Source organism: Nicotiana tomentosiformis, chromosome 9 (genome assembly GCF_000390325.3).
Source record: "Nicotiana tomentosiformis chromosome 9, ASM39032v3, whole genome shotgun sequence".
Taxonomy (NCBI): domain Eukaryota; kingdom Viridiplantae; phylum Streptophyta; class Magnoliopsida; order Solanales; family Solanaceae; genus Nicotiana; species Nicotiana tomentosiformis.
Window position 1 is genome coordinate 36,447,949 of NC_090820.1, and position 15,489 is coordinate 36,463,437.

General features: G+C 34.3%; 1 protein-coding gene and 1 long non-coding RNA gene across 3 annotated transcripts; one reads left to right on the forward strand and one right to left on the reverse strand.

Moving 5' to 3' along the window:
• The first annotated feature begins 3,674 nt into the window (after positions 1-3,674).
• On the forward strand, positions 3,675-8,563 carry LOC117273126 (uncharacterized). Its single transcript, XR_004503085.2, has 2 exons — positions 3,675-4,148; positions 7,601-8,563. It is a non-coding gene; the product is annotated as an uncharacterized lncRNA (long non-coding RNA).
• LOC104118919 (pyruvate, phosphate dikinase, chloroplastic) lies at positions 5,183-14,423 on the reverse strand. Of its 2 annotated transcripts, XM_009630307.4 has the most exons (21): positions 14,268-14,423; positions 13,826-14,110; positions 12,386-12,442; positions 11,330-11,560; positions 10,541-10,678; positions 10,220-10,382; positions 9,863-10,098; positions 9,635-9,763; positions 9,295-9,474; positions 8,857-8,994; positions 8,398-8,562; positions 8,159-8,320; positions 7,981-8,070; positions 7,660-7,798; positions 7,295-7,472; positions 6,850-6,979; positions 6,516-6,644; positions 6,190-6,327; positions 6,021-6,098; positions 5,559-5,650; positions 5,183-5,394 (listed from the first exon to the last, which is right to left on the reverse strand). In XM_009630307.4, exons 2-21 carry the CDS (start codon positions 14,102-14,104, stop codon positions 5,352-5,354), a joined length of 2,895 nt encoding a protein of 964 aa, XP_009628602.1. In that variant the 5' UTR covers positions 14,105-14,110; positions 14,268-14,423; the 3' UTR covers positions 5,183-5,351. The 2 variants fall into 2 exon arrangements, with proteins under 2 accessions (XP_009628602.1, XP_018634044.1); XM_018778528.3 differs by lacking the exons at positions 13,826-14,110; positions 14,268-14,423 and adding an exon at positions 12,562-12,669.
• Positions 14,424-15,489: the final 1,066 nt, after the last annotated feature.

A 15,489-nucleotide genomic window follows, 5' to 3' on the forward strand; every position in this document is an offset into this window, starting at 1 on the left:
GGAAAAAGATAATACCCGGTTGAAGTAAATATTTCAATTGGTTCGAATAATTGTGCTGATAACACGTTAAGAAATTAGAGCAAAATAGAACAATATAGCAATAGAGACAAGATATATAGGAAGAGAATGTAGAAGTTATCTTATTCAAGTGTGTTTCTCGTATGTACTTCATAAGATAAAGTATACCCTATTTATAGGATATGGGATACATGAAAGGTTACAAGAATACACTTAAAGGTTACAAATATTAAGTGATGAATTAACTAAATACATGAGCTCAAATGGTTCATGGAATAAGGATGTATGGAGTATTCAATGGACATCCACTTTAATATATTTATAACAATATTTTATTTTTGCTCTAGATATTCTAAGCTTTCTTTGATTTTTTGTTAAATCAATTTGACTTTTGATAGCATCATCATACATGGAGAAAAAAACAGGAGGTAAAATGTATGCACGATAGATGCTCACTTGATTTTTTTTCTACAAACAACTAAAGTTTTTTTTTTATTTCTAAAAAATAAAAGTGTTTCCTTTTAATATGATTAGAGCTTTTTCTGCCTCAATTCGAGCAAGCGTAATGAAATTTTTTGAGATAAAAATCGCACTTATTCAACCTCTTTTCAATAATACATGTTTCTTAACTACTAATACACACATGATCTCATCTTTAACTAATTCAAGCAACTCACTAGTCATAGTATTGAGTAAAAATAGCACATGTTAGCTAATTTTTGGACTCGTAATTCAAAAATAGCCACCGTTTGCAAAGTCATTAAAAAATAGTCACTATTTTGCTGTAACACGGACCGATCCATCATAATATATTAGAGATTGATACACCTGTGTATGAACTTCCAACATATTATGCTGGAACTCCAACACGCGAAAAGTTCCAGCATAATATACTGGCGATTGGAGCACATATGTATGAACTTCCAGTATATTATGCTGGACCGGTATATTATACTGGAACTCCAGTATATTATGCTGGAATATTTTCCGGATTTTGAACAGTATTTTCGTTCAGATTTATCTTTACATAAAAAATGGCTAAATTTCGATTACTTTTAAAAATATGACTATTTTTCAATTACAACTTGTAAATCTGGCTATTCTTGAATTTTTCCCTGGTATTGAACATATTTACTTTAGATTACTATACAAAAAAATATTGCAATTAATCAATCAATTATTTTTTATATATTTAGCACCTTTCTATTTATTTAACAATCGGTTCGCTACTTTTCATGGACATCTTACGCCGTGATTTGAAAAGTAAAACACCCCACAGAAAAGTCACATTTTTTGTTTCACTCGATTCATGGTTGAAGCAAGGGCTTTCAATTTAGGTAGTCTTCCAAATCTCCAACTCCCTTTTCTTGTAAAGGAGTTTTCTTAACAAAATTCAACTATCTAGTTCGAGATCAATTATAGCCTGGCTAAGCTTATTTTTGAGTCAAAAGTATTTTTTTTATTTAAAATTGAGGTATTTGGCCAAGCTTTTAGAAGTAGAAAAAATATTTTTAAGTAGAAGCAGAAACAGTTTCTGAGAAACAGAAAAATTAGTTTCTCTCCAAGAAACACTTTTGATAAAAATTCACTTAGAAGTAGTTTTTAAAAGTTTGGTCAAACACTAATTACTGCTCAAAAGTTATTTTCAAATTAATTGACCAAATACAAACTGCTTATCACCAAAAATACTTTTTTAAAAAGTACTTTTAAGAAAAGAACTTCTCAAAATAAGCTGATTTTAAAAACTTGACCAAACATGCTATTAATCTTAAGTACATTGTCTCAAAATTTACAATTTTTATTAAAATTGTCCCTTATCTTTAAGAGTATGTCTATTTTTACACTTTAAATATCGTGGCGAGCATCTTTAGTCCCTTATGTTTACAAAAGTGAGTATCTTTAGTCTAACAACGGAAGATGGTTAGATTCTAACCGTGACAACACATGACACTCACGCATCACTATTGAAAATAAAAACCAACAGTAAAAGCTAAACCACACCTTCCCCAAATTCAAAAAATAAATAAAAAATTGTTAAAGAAGGAAACTAAATTGAAACTTTTGTTTCGTCGAATGGATCGAAGGAAGACTATGACGGATTCGATTTGATCGGAAGTTTGATTCTACTATACTGCCATTGAAGGCATCTTAGACGGAACGAAAACAAGGAAGAAGATATTGAACTTGTATATATTATTCAAAAGTTCTATGCAATGTGTTTTCTCTGGGTTTCTTGCTGCATTATTTGGGTGAGATTATGACACTAATTTTGTGTGCGATCTGCTTCACATCCTTAAAATTTTGCCATTGAGTTATTAATTTTTCTTAAAAATTTCATAGTTATTGAAAAAAGAAAACGTAGAATTAGAGATCTCATTAAAGTAGTTCTGATTATCAAACCCAACGCCATAATATTATTATAAAGTCATTGTCTTTTTTGTTAAAGAAAACACTTACTAATATATTGTAGATACAAAACTATGCTACTGCAAGATGGATTTTTAGCGAAGTGCTCCCATAAAACAAGCACCTTGTAATTGTATATTCATCATTGGTTACTTTCTTGTGCTTTTTCACTTAATGCTATGCATGTAAGTTATGGAGACATCACCCGGATAATAAGTTAATTAACAATCGGTAATAATCTTATCAACAAACTCACCATACGTAATATCTCTACGCACTTTTATTTAGAACTGTCTCTTTACTGTTCGAACGCTAGGTAAAATGAGTAGAGCACTCTGCTCATTCACCGTGACAATCAACTCCTGATACAGAATCTAATGTTTTGAAAAAAAAAACAATACAAAAATTTCTCATATCGAATTCGAAGTGATCATTTTATGTTTGTAATATGTGAAGATGTCACAAATATATAAATAATTGGTTTAAAGAATCAAGTTTACTTGCAAACATCCTAATAAAACATTCTAAGAAGATGTTTAAAACATCTTGAAAATATACTTAAGATATTTGAAATATCCTAAGAGGATGTTTAAAACATCTTGAATGGACTTTCAGGATGTTTGAAACAACTACCTACAATTATATCTGGATGTTTTAAACATCTCACAGGATATTTAAAAAATCGCAGAAAACCTACAATATCTACAGACAAAAAAATAAGCTTAAACACTAATCTTTAATTACCAACAGTGACGAATAGGCTGAATATCTCCCTTGATTTAATGCATAAGTCAATTTAGCAAATCACGGATAAATGTTTCTCAATGGTGCAAGGGTCAATCTCCAATTGTTCTTGTTCTTTCTTCACTACTCTTTTTCAATAAAGAACAAGAACCTCAAAGAAGAAGATCTATGGGAAAATAATGTTGGGGTTGAAGAAAGAAAAAGAAGAGATTGAACACAACAGAAGAAGAGATCATAACTTTTCGTGAATTGGGAATGGGGAATGGGGGCCGGGAGCGGGAATGGAAGTTTTTTTTTTTTTTTTTTTTAGGGGGTGGGGCTAGATTTTCATTTTTTTTAGAGAGGGTTGGGGTCCATTTTAAGGCATTTGTGATAATTCTAGAAGTTTGGGGTTCTTTTTAAACCTATTTTAAATAATAAACACTAATGAAAGTGTCTTTTTCACAACAATCTTATCATTTTTGTCTGAAAAATGATTTAAGTATTCAAAAGTCCCAAATATTTAGATTCCGGAGCAAGAGGGCTCTCCATAGTGGCCTACCAAATCTATCCCAACTACTATTTATTTTCTTGTACAAGAGCTTTTTGAACAAAATTCAAGTGTCTAGCTTGAAATCAATTAAATGTAAGTCTATTGTTGTATAAAATTTCGGTAGGCCTATTGTCGTCTAAAATTATGATATGCCTCCTCAATTGTGTGTCAATCTAAAGGCAGGCGGCACACAGAGATATTTGTTTAAATCAAATTCGTAGTAAATTCAACAAATCTATGGAAGCAAGTCATGTTGTTTTGTTCTCTGTCGCGAATAGAGATCCGTTGTTGGACTTCAGATAAGCCGTTACAAAGCGCCATCAGCCCAGAGCGATCCAAAGAGTCTGACGTATTTCTAACACTCAGAGAATGCCTAAGAACTGGCCAGCAAACAAAGAGATCGGATGCTCAACTGCCTAAAAGAAGAATTTCAGTATGATTTAAAAAGGTAAAGAAGTCTCCCCTCTGTGACCATCCTTTGAAAAACAATTTTTCACGACTTATATATGCTTTCGATTTTGGTGATAATTTTAAGCGAAGTTGGGCAAGTAACTAAGTACACAAGTTTTAAAGTGTTTTTACTCAGTTACAGAGTAAAGTATCAATGTTTAGCAATACCTTGCCCTCACTGGGACCGTTGAAAATGTGCTAAACATGCCACAACCCATTAGTTTTGACACCTTGTATGCATAAACTCAACAAAACTCTAACTCCAATACTTTGATTCCTTTTTGCAATTATAAACTCCATAGAACTTTGTAATATGACCAATATTTTGGCTAATGGAATCCATCTCACACAAGCATAAGCATATGTCTAAAGTGTAGACTTTGTTGGCAATATTTTTTGAGACCCAAAAATATTGCATTGTGTAGTGGATATCATTTGCACAAATTGTATCTTTTCTTTTACAACTAAGAGGCCAAGACTTTTTTGCCTATAAAAGAAAAGGACATTAGTTCATTTTAAACACACCAATAAGACTTGAATCTTCATTTCTTGTTTCTTCATTTTCTCCTTTATTAAGAGTGTTTTGTACGAGAGTTGAGTGTTGGGAAGCACTTGTGTGAACTCTTTTATTGAAGTGATCTTGCGAGGTTATTCTCTTAGGGTATTTGGTATTAATTAGAGTATTTACTCTAATTTTGTACTCTCTTTTATACTCTTATTGGTATAGTAAAATTGCTCCTCTCCGCTTGTAGACGTATGTCACTTTGACCGAACCACGTTAAATTTATGTCTACTTTATCTTCTTTAATTGTCATTATTATCAACTTGCATTGTCTTTGTTATTGTCATTATAACATTATTTGACTAATTTCCGCACTACCTATGTTCCCGATCCTAACAAAGTTTATTAAGTCCATGCAAATTATCCCCTTTTGGAACTCATAACTACATAATCTCCTAGTGAAGCAAACATATATCCATGCTTGAAATATAAACTGTAAAAAACAGAAACTCATAACAAGAGTAAAGATGTGAAAAGAAGAATAAATCTGTTACCATAGGAACCAATTGTTTGTCTATAAAAAGGAAATAATAGATTGTGTTCCCCTCTTCTCTAAACTTTTTTTTTTGTACTAATCTTATTATTTATTTACAGCTTCTGAAAATCTAGTTGATCTTCCTTCCTTCTTGAGCCTTGCCTTCAAACTACAACTTGAGCTGCAGCTAGCCTAGCAATGGGCACCCTGTTTAAGCACATGCATTATACAAAAACCATTAGCGAATCGCCAATTAATATAGTCATGTACGCCAACTTATATAGTCCTGAACACGATATATTTTCAGTAAGGTTTTGGAAAAGTTACGCGAGATTCTAGAAATCAGTAAATTACAGTTTCAGCGAGGTTACCTGAATGGAGAGCAAGAAACATAGTCCAATCCAGCCTCGGCGAAAAATGCAACTGAAGAGGGCTCCCCACCATGTTCTCCACAAATTCCAACCTGTTATATCTCAAGATTTTAATCAATGAACAAAAAGAAGCCTTACACTTTGAACTAAACTTTGAACTAAACACTAAGAATGTAGTACCCAAAGGGACAAACAACTGATAATGACGAGGAGAATGATCCAACAGGACCAAGAAGTTAAATGGAACTTGAGAAAATTAAAGTCTCTTCTAGGGAATCACATTCAAGAGTTTAACTTCTATACACTAAGAGCTAACAAAGTAAGGTCATTTAAAAAATAACTCCAGGCTACTACCCATAAAAAGTGAAACTAGCGTCTTGGATGTTAAATGACACGTAGTGTAAGATTTATTTACAGTGTTAGCGTATACAAGGTAAATCTCTTATTCAGTTTGTAACTGACCTTCAAGTTTGGCCTCGCTGCACGACCTCTTTCAGTAGCCATCTTGATGAGTTGGCCAACACCCTTTTGATCAAGGACCTGAATGACATTAAATCTTCAAGTTTCAACATGCTGGATTCCAATTTTTTGCATATCACACGGAGAGTAGTTTGAGATATGACAAGCTAACCTCGAATGGATCATGTTGGAGGATGCCTTTGGATAGGTATATAGGAAGAAACTTGCCTACATCATCTCTACTGTACCCGAATGTCATTTGCGTGAGGTCATTGGTCCCAAAGGAGAAGAACTCTGCTTCATTAGCAATCTATCACCAGTTTACAGAAAACATGGAGCATAAGCAAAGCAATATAGCAACGCGGAAGCTTTTCTAGAGTAGAAGTTGGACATTTCATCGTTGTGGCTTGTGTAGCATTGGGATCGAAATATATCATTGAAGAGATTAGCAAGTTCATAATCTTTAATCACTAGTAAAATAATAGAAAAAAGACATACCTCGTCTGCAATCAAAGCAGCTCTAGGAATCTCAATCATGGTGCCAACCTTATAATTCAACGAGGTACCCATCTCCGAGAAAACCTTTTTGGCAACATGACGGATTAAACCGACTTGATGACTTAATTCCTGTCAATTAAAGATGCACTGTCACTTTGAAATTTATTTCTCAGAAGGGTTGGTATAATGGAAACAAAAGTATAAATCCATTTATAAAAATAATCGACTCAACCCCTTTTTATATGCTTCATAAAACGAAAGGACAATGATATCTCTTTATTCTTGATCGTCAACTATATTCAAGATGTAAGAGTACAGTCCACATAAGACATACCTGAGGTGTTCCAACAAGGGGAACCATTATCTCTGGAAAGACGGAAATGCCCTGGTTGCTCATAGCTATAGCAGCTTGAAAGATTGCACGAGCCTGCATTTCTGTCAGCTCAGGGTAAGATATACCTAGCCTGTCAAAAAGAAAAACAAACATTGAGAGATGCTAGCAGAACGTTTTAAGTAATTTGGTTCTGGATTTTGAGAATAAAAGAGGTACTGCATTGCCTAACTCAGAAATCGTACTGGCACTACCTGGACCAAGTTATGCATAGATCGTGGAATTTGTGACATAACTTATGCTCCTCTTTAATATATATACAGGAATCTAACACTCAAGATATTAGAAATTAACCATAATCTCCTTACTTTTAGAAAACTTCCTAAATCCTTGCGATAAGTAATGCAGCAAAAATAGATCATTTGTTTGTGATGGGAGAAGATCAGACCTGCAGCCTCGAAATCCAAGCATGGGATTGACTTCTGATAATTTCTCAATCCTAGAATAGACATCTTCCTCGCACATGCCTATATCTGTTGTTAGTTCATTGACAATCTCTTCTAGGTTCCCTTCTGGCAAAAATTCATGAAGTGGTGGGTCTAACAGTCGAATTGTCACTGGAAAACCTGAAAATATAGAAAATTTAGTACATCTGATATTCTCTTTGGAAGTTTTATGTCAACTTGGAAAGTTGGACAGCCATTCCACTAGCGCAAACTGAATTCTAATTATGGTTGTATTTTTATGAATACAGAAATGCACGTTTATCTAGCAAGGCAGTGAAATAGAAAATCTGGACACTATTGAAGTTACCATCCATTGCACGGAAAATGCCCTCAAAGTCGGATCGCTGATAAGGCAACAACGAGTCTAGTGCCTCCTTCCTCTGCTCAGGAGTAGCTGCCATTATCATCCTTCTTACAGCTTTTAGCCTTTCGTCTGATGCAAAGAACTGAAAAGAGAGATAAACATCAGCTCACAGCAAATATGAAAAAAAGAATTTCACAATAAAAGATGTGGCACTTCTCTTGAGAGAGTACTGATTATTATTCCCCTTCATTAAAGTAGGCAAGAAAACGGGAAATACCCGAAGAGTGGCAATGTAGATTGCAAAAAATAACAAGAAGTTAGTACCATGTGCTCTGTCCTACATAGACCAATCCCTTGAGCGCCATTATTCCTTGCTGTTAGTGCATCTTCTGGTGTGTCAGCATTTGCCATAACCTAATCCATTGGCAACATATTCATGATCAGTTAAAAGTATCATCAAAGTAACTTATGAAGCATAATACTACTGTATATCCTGCGGCACCTTGATGCGCCTTATCTTATCGGCCCAAGACATGAAGATCTCCAAATCGCCAGTCATAGCTGGAGGCGCGAGTGGCTGTTTGCCCAAGATTACTTCACCTGTTGATCCGTTCAGTGAAAGCCACTCTCCTTCATGAATCATTTTGTCTCCAATGATGACAACCTGCATTCAACTGGTTAAATGAGTCCTTCCAAGTTCCATTATGTTTCATTTTGAGTAGTATAGCCGATTAGCCATACCTTTTCTGACTCATTCACACGAATATCAGCACACCCGGACACACAACATTTACCCCAGCCACGGGCTACAACAGCTGCATGAGATGTCATACCACCTCGTGCAGTTAAGATCCCAGCAGCAGCATGCATGCCTCCGACATCCTCTGGACTTGTTTCAGTTCTCACCTTTATATGCCATAAGGGAAAAGATCAATTTCAAGAACGGAGAAACTGTTAATTGCGCAAGGCAAGAATGTTTTGAATGTTGTTTCCAAGAAATCCAGCTTCATTAAGTCAATAAGCTGAAACCCTGATGTTGTATCGATAAATGGTTGATGAGAAGATATCAATAAACAATGTCTTAGTTCGAGTTACCTCCCTACAAACACTCCCCTCCCCCTCCACAGGACAATATAAAAGAAAATAAATCATGGATAATTCGTATAAACAAAGATAATACAGGGTAAGGTGAGGAAATACCAAAATAGCACTCTTCCCTTGTGCATGCCATGCTTCAGCATCTTCAGCACAGAACACAACCTGTCCCACTGCTGCCCCAGGAGAGGCAGGAAGGCCATTGGCAATCACCTTGTCTTTATAAGCCGATGGATTTTCAAACTATGACAAAAAAAAGAAGAAAATAAGTATTTATCTCTACATTTCCAATAAACTGATGAGCATCTAAAAAGTTCAAGCGAAGTAGTTCTTGTTGCCTATCCGGAAATGATTATCCAGCAAATCCCTTTTGATGTACGGTCAAAATGGGTTACTTAAATAATACCCAAAGTGCAGACTATTACCTTACGTCGGGGCTACTAACTGATACATTCTAGAGTTGACTATTCTCTAAAAGCAAAAAAGAGTTATTGCATAAGTGCTACATCACACTCCATGCAAGATTTACCAACATATCCGGACCTGGGGGTGAAGAAGCTGGTCTAGATGCTGTGGCTCCACCATCTTTATAGCTATGCGCTTGTCAACAAGTCCCTCATTCACCATGTCAACTGCTATCTTTACAGCTCCTTGACCCGTACGCTTCCCTGTTCGGCATTGTAACATCCACAGTCTATTTTCTTGAACAGTGAATTCGATATCCTGCCATTCGGCAAAAAAATAAACAGAAAAAAGATTCGTATTAATGTTCTGATTTTCTATTAAGTGGAGATGTATAAATTATTTAACCAACTCTGAAAATGGAAAGGTAAAACAACTAAGCAAGAATATGCTGTAATCAAACATAATACCAGAGGTTTACCATCATATCTTTATAATGCCGCTCCAAAATCTCACAGTTCTCAACAAGCTCCTTGTACGCTTCGGGCATACACTCCTTCATTGTGTCCAAGTCCTGAGGTGTTCTAATTCCAGCAACAACATCCTCTCCCTGATTAATGCAGTTTTATCAGATTTTTTGACAAAAATATTAGACATTCCTAAAACTCAAATGCACCATAAATTGAACTAAAGTAGCATAATTTTAGACCTGAGCATTGACTAAAAACTCTCCATAGAGCTTCTTCTCGCCGGTACTTGGATTCCTAGTGAAGAGAACACCTGTTCCCGAAGTGTTACCCATGTTCCCGAACACCATGCATTGAATGTTTACTGCAGTTCCTTTAAGTCCTGTTATCTGGTTAATGCTTCGATATTTGATAGCTCTTGGACTATCCCAAGAATCAAAAACTGCTTTGACCGCCAACTCCAACTGCTTTTTGGGATCTGTATACAGAGTCATAACCACAAAGTTTACTCTCATAACCTTTGGAGTTTGCTTTAAACCTAAAAGATGATCTTTTTAGGATGCAGGCCATCAGTGAAAGATGGTTGTGGTTTACAATACCTGAAGGAAACTTTTCACCCTTTGCTTCAAGGTAAACATTTTTGTACTGCTCCACAAGCTGTTTAAGATCAGATGCTGTTAGCTCGGTATCAAGCTTCACTCCTTTGGCGTCCTTCAATTTCTCTAACTTCTCCGCAAATAATGAATGTGGAATACCCATTACCTTCAATTAAACAGAGGACCGTGAGAACCAGAGATAAAATCTACTAATAGATTTTGACCAGCAGTCTGTTTCCCTTTCAAGAAATGTAGGAAAAATTGAAAAAAAGAAGGAAATGGATACAAGAATTTGAGAAATTAGAACTTGATGAGAATACTCACCACATCTCCAAACATGTCAAGAAATCGTCTGTACGAGTCATAAGCGAACCTCTCTCCACTTTTGGCAGCCAAACCAGTAACCACTTCATCATTGAGTCCAAGGTTCAAAACAGTATCCATCATCCCAGGCATAGAAATCTATAAGTAGACCAAGCGAATTTTAGCAGTAGTACAAATAGAAATTAAGTAAACTGCATAAATGATAAACCTAGTTAAATGGACTAACATGCATAACGTCTAGCCTTGAACTAATCTTCATTCTCAAATTGTCCAACTAGAAAGACTAAAGCTTATGTCCAACCAATCAGGAGAATCTTTTTATTGCTTTTACTTAAAAGGAAGATTATCCACAAAAAGATGTCTAAAGAGTCACTTGACTAAACAAGCACCTCTTGAGCACTCAAAATATACATCACAATTTTTATATTCAATAAACAAGATCAAGGATTTTTGATTCAATAATATGAATTATCACAAAATGCGGAGTATAGGTGTACTGTTATAGAAACAACAACAACAATAATAACAAACCCAATGAATTCCCACAAGTGGGGTATGGGGAGGGTAAGATGTGGTAAGGGTAGAGAAGTTGTTTCTGATAGACCATCGGCTAAAGAAATGATGAAAAGAAGTAAAGGCAACAAGTAATAACAACAACATAAAAAGAGAAGACCAAAGCACACTGTTATAGAAGCCATGCTCCTAAAAATGATTTCTTAGGAAGAGTGAGATATAAGCAAGGACTATGGATGATGACATAAATTACACGAATACACAGAAGAGACTTACAGCTGCACCAGACCGGACCGAGAGAAGGAGGGGCTTGGAGGGGTTCCCAAGGAAAGCTCCCATGTTTTTCTCCACTGTCTCTAAACCTTCCAGTATCTCCTCCCACAGTCCGTGTGGAAGCTTTTTCCCATTCTGATACTCCTGGCATGCTTCTGTCGATATAGTAAGGCCGGGAGGCACCGATAATCCAATGCTCGCCATTTCGGCAAGGTTTGCACCTTTACCTCCCAACTACAATACATATACATATGTTCATAATAAGCTTAAGCTTCAAACTTTCAAAATATAAAGAGTTTAAGTTTTATACACTGACAATTTAAATTAGGTCAACTAAAAAATAACTACACATAACTGCGTAAATTAGTGAAATTAAGGCAGACTACAATAGATTAAATTAGACCGATATTGTAAACTAAAAATTATGTTGTTAGTATATAAAAAGGCAGCCTGGTGCACAAAGCAACTCGTGTTCACTCAGGTCCGGAAGGGTCGCACCCCAAGGGTTATAACGTAGGCCGCTCACTTAACACAAGTATCAGTAGGTGATTACACTACTCGAACCCGTGAAACATAGGTAACACGTATCGTTGCTCCAAATAAAAAAGAAGTACTCTAGAAGTGTGCCAGTTTCATAGCATTTGCAGTTAACCTCAAACTTGTGATTTATACCAATATCAGTAATTTGAATGATGAAAGTTCAATAATTACATTTTCTTAGCAACAACAATAACCCAGTATAATTCCACTAGTGGGGTCTGGGGAGGGTAGTGTGTACGCAGACCTTAACCCTACCCTGGGATAGAGAGGCTGTTTTCGATAGACCGGCTCCATCCCTCCAAGAGCTCCCCACCTTGCTCTTGGGTGACTCGAACTCACAACCTCTTGGTTATAAGTGGAAGGTGCTTGTCACTAGTGCAAGCCACTCTTGTCAAAAATGACGAGGAAAGAAAAAAGTAACAAAGAATCTATGGGTAAAATTTAGTGCAAACAAATTCTAAAGGCATGTGAATTGTGAAGGAAAGAAAATATCAAAAAAGGAGATGGAAAATAACTTACCAAGGACTTCATGCCCTTGTTTCCTTCGCTCTTTCCTTTTCCAAAAGTGTATACCCTCTGCCACAAAACAAAAAATCGAAACACTGATATTCAACATAATTACAGAAGTATAAAAGGCCATTTTAAGCTAAGCTACGTAAAACATTTTTGGATATATAAAATTCAGCAACATGTACCTGCATGTTTACTCTTGAGGAAAAAACAGATATGTCGAAGTGTAGAATTCAAACAACAATTGTCTCCTAATTCAGTAGGACTAGTTGCCACTGAGTGAAGAATGATCAGTCTCAGTGAAAGAACAAACTTATATAAAGGCACGTGTATTAGGCAAATGTAGGTGTCAGTTTTAAGCTGCCAAATGACAGATTCAACCTCAAAACAAGAGCACGTGTAAGATCTTAGTTTGAAAGTCAAGTTTTTACTTAGTTTTTGTTATGTTTCACCAAAATCTTGGGTTTATCCTCAACTATAGCCATTTTAACAGGTCTTTCCTTGGTTGGGTAAAGAGATCCCACTTCCTAAAATCCAGAATTACTAATCAATGCTTGGTTGTTATTTGTTATTTCATAAAATAACACTCACTCGGGGTTTTTATCTGTCACGTTTGCTAAAAAAGTTCGAATCCAAAATATTTATGTTTTAAAAAATTTAAGATATACTCCTTCCATCCGTTTTAGTTTGTGTGAACTTATTTGGCTGAACCCAGAGTTTAAGAAAAAAGAGAAAACTTTTGAACTTATAGTGTAAAATAAGATATATATATTTTGTGTGGCTATAAATTATTACATAAAGATAAATTATTTTTAAAAATAGAAATGGGTCATATTTTTTATCTCAAACTAAAAAGAAAATATGTTCATATAAATTAGAACGGAGGAAGTATTCGTTTTCTCCAATTCCACCTTTATTACTCCTTCAAGGCATATAATCACTAATTAGACTTATTTAAGAAAGAAAAATAGGTATTTAATCGAATATCCTCTGTAAGTAAATAATATTTGTAATGAATATGTCAAAACCTTAGACGAAAAATAAAAAGGGCTGGAGTGGTCAGTACTACTGTCGAAATCCCTGCATATGCGGAAATCTCTATATTACTATGTGCATAATAATAAACTGTTGAATAAAAATTTGAGTATTAGTATTACATAGCTTAAAACAACTAAAATGACAAAACCAAATTTCATACAATAAACGAACTTATGTTTTGTTTAAACATAACCGCTAATTTTAAAACTGACCAACAATAAGATTTACTTTTTATATCAAGCCTAATATAGTAACTTGAAAAATAGAGTTAAATTATTTACATTGACAATACATATAACTTTAATTAATTTTTAATATATTAAACTAAACATCTAACAAATATAATCCCTGCATTAGTAATCATTCCATCAATTTCTGCATTAGTAATCATTGAAAAATGCGAGTAAGTACCTTTTTTGTAGTTGAAGTGGGATCTGAAACAGGAGTCAGAATTGCCTGAGGTGGAAGAGAACCAATATTTTGCTTTCTGGAATTTGAAAATCCATTTGCTTCTTGATTGCACCTAATTACTTTACCTCGATTAGTAGAACTATACCACCAATTCACATGTATGTTATTTGCTTGAAATAGTTGAATCTGCTGCTCTGTATCCTTTTGTTTGACTAATTTTCTCATGTACATGTCATTTGTATTTGACTTTAACAATAATCCCTTCATAGCTGAAGTCATCAAATCCTACACAGAAAAAAAAAACTCCCATGCTTTAACAAATAAATATTAATAAATGAAATTTGCAACTAATGAAAGTACTTCTAACATGAACTGCAACTTAATATCGGACATAGAACTGAAAACACACAGCTAAATTATGTGATCAGCAAAAGATGCATACCTCTGTTGTGATTAAGTTTGAGAAGAGCTGAAAGTTCAAAGATATTCAGTTATTTCTGAAATCAACAGAAAAAATGGTTACAGGAGGACTAATAGTAATACATCAAAATATGAACGAATTAATAGTAACAAAAAAGAAGAGCATTATTTGTGGACGATATTAGAATGGCATGATCAATAATGGCGTTAGTCTTTTTGCAAGATGGTTAACTGTGACTTTGACTAATTTGGAGGGAAAAAACACTTGTCATATAATAATGAATTTCCAAAGTTGCCCTTCTTCAATCAGAGCCCTATCTTCTTCTAGTTGTATTTGTGTTAAAATAAATTATTAAATATATATACATAGGAGTATTAGATTTAGAATTTAATTATTAAATAATATTTTAAGTCACCGTTTAAAAATTTACAATCTATAAAATTAAAATTTTGACTCCACCTCTATATCCTATACACGATGCAAGTTGAGTTAGTTATGTATGGGCCAATTCATGGCATGGCACGCATCTCAACTCGACTAATAATATTGCTTGGAATGTTTTTCATGATACTATTTTTATGTTTTGCTCTTTTGTCAACTATTTAAATACCCTCTATTACAGTTTTTTTCTTAATAAACTTTTACCTATTTCAAGCATCCAGTTGCTTATTTTTTACCAAATTGCTCTTAGTTATACATTTTCTTATGCTTTCACATCTCTAATTTTGTTTTTTAAAAAGTGACTAAAGATAGACAAACCAGGACACATAAAATTAAGCTAAAGTCATTAATCCAAAATTATGTTAACAGTTCACTTTTAACTGTACGTTAATGTATGAAATTAACCCAAATTTCTCTTTCATATATTTGGTTATGCTTTTTATAAAGTTGATATGATATTGTTGTTAGGAAAAAATCTGAACATAATTTGATGATATAATTGGTTTTGTATATTTAGCAGTTGTACGTAATACCAACAAAGGGGGTAATGCTATATGTGTAATAGAACATTAAAGTATGGGAAAAATCTTATATATTTTTCAAATTTGAAGAAGTCCATTTGCTTTACTATTAATTACGACACTTTTTTTCTTGAATGTGCTAAATACGATAGTACAATTTTAAGCATAGTCTTATGGTACAATCCAATTGGGGTTTTATGGACTCATTGATAGTAAAGCATTATGAATGATGCTTAATTTATGATTATGATGATGACCTTTAAGGAGATAAAATACATAGC

Bases quoted from the DNA above. Each gene is read 5' to 3' on its own strand.
- LOC104118919 (XM_009630307.4), bottom strand. From the start codon at position 14,104: ATGACTTCAGCTATGAAGGGATTATTGTTAAAGTCAAATACAAATGAC. The intron at 9,764-9,862 runs GTCTAAAATTAT...TGCATTAATCAG, and splicing joins AGTTTTTAGTCAATGCTCAG to GGAGAGGATGTTGTTGCTGG. The intron at 8,563-8,856 runs GTATTTCCTCAC...TGGCATATAAAG, and splicing joins AAGGGAAGAGTGCTATTTTG to GTGAGAACTGAAACAAGTCC.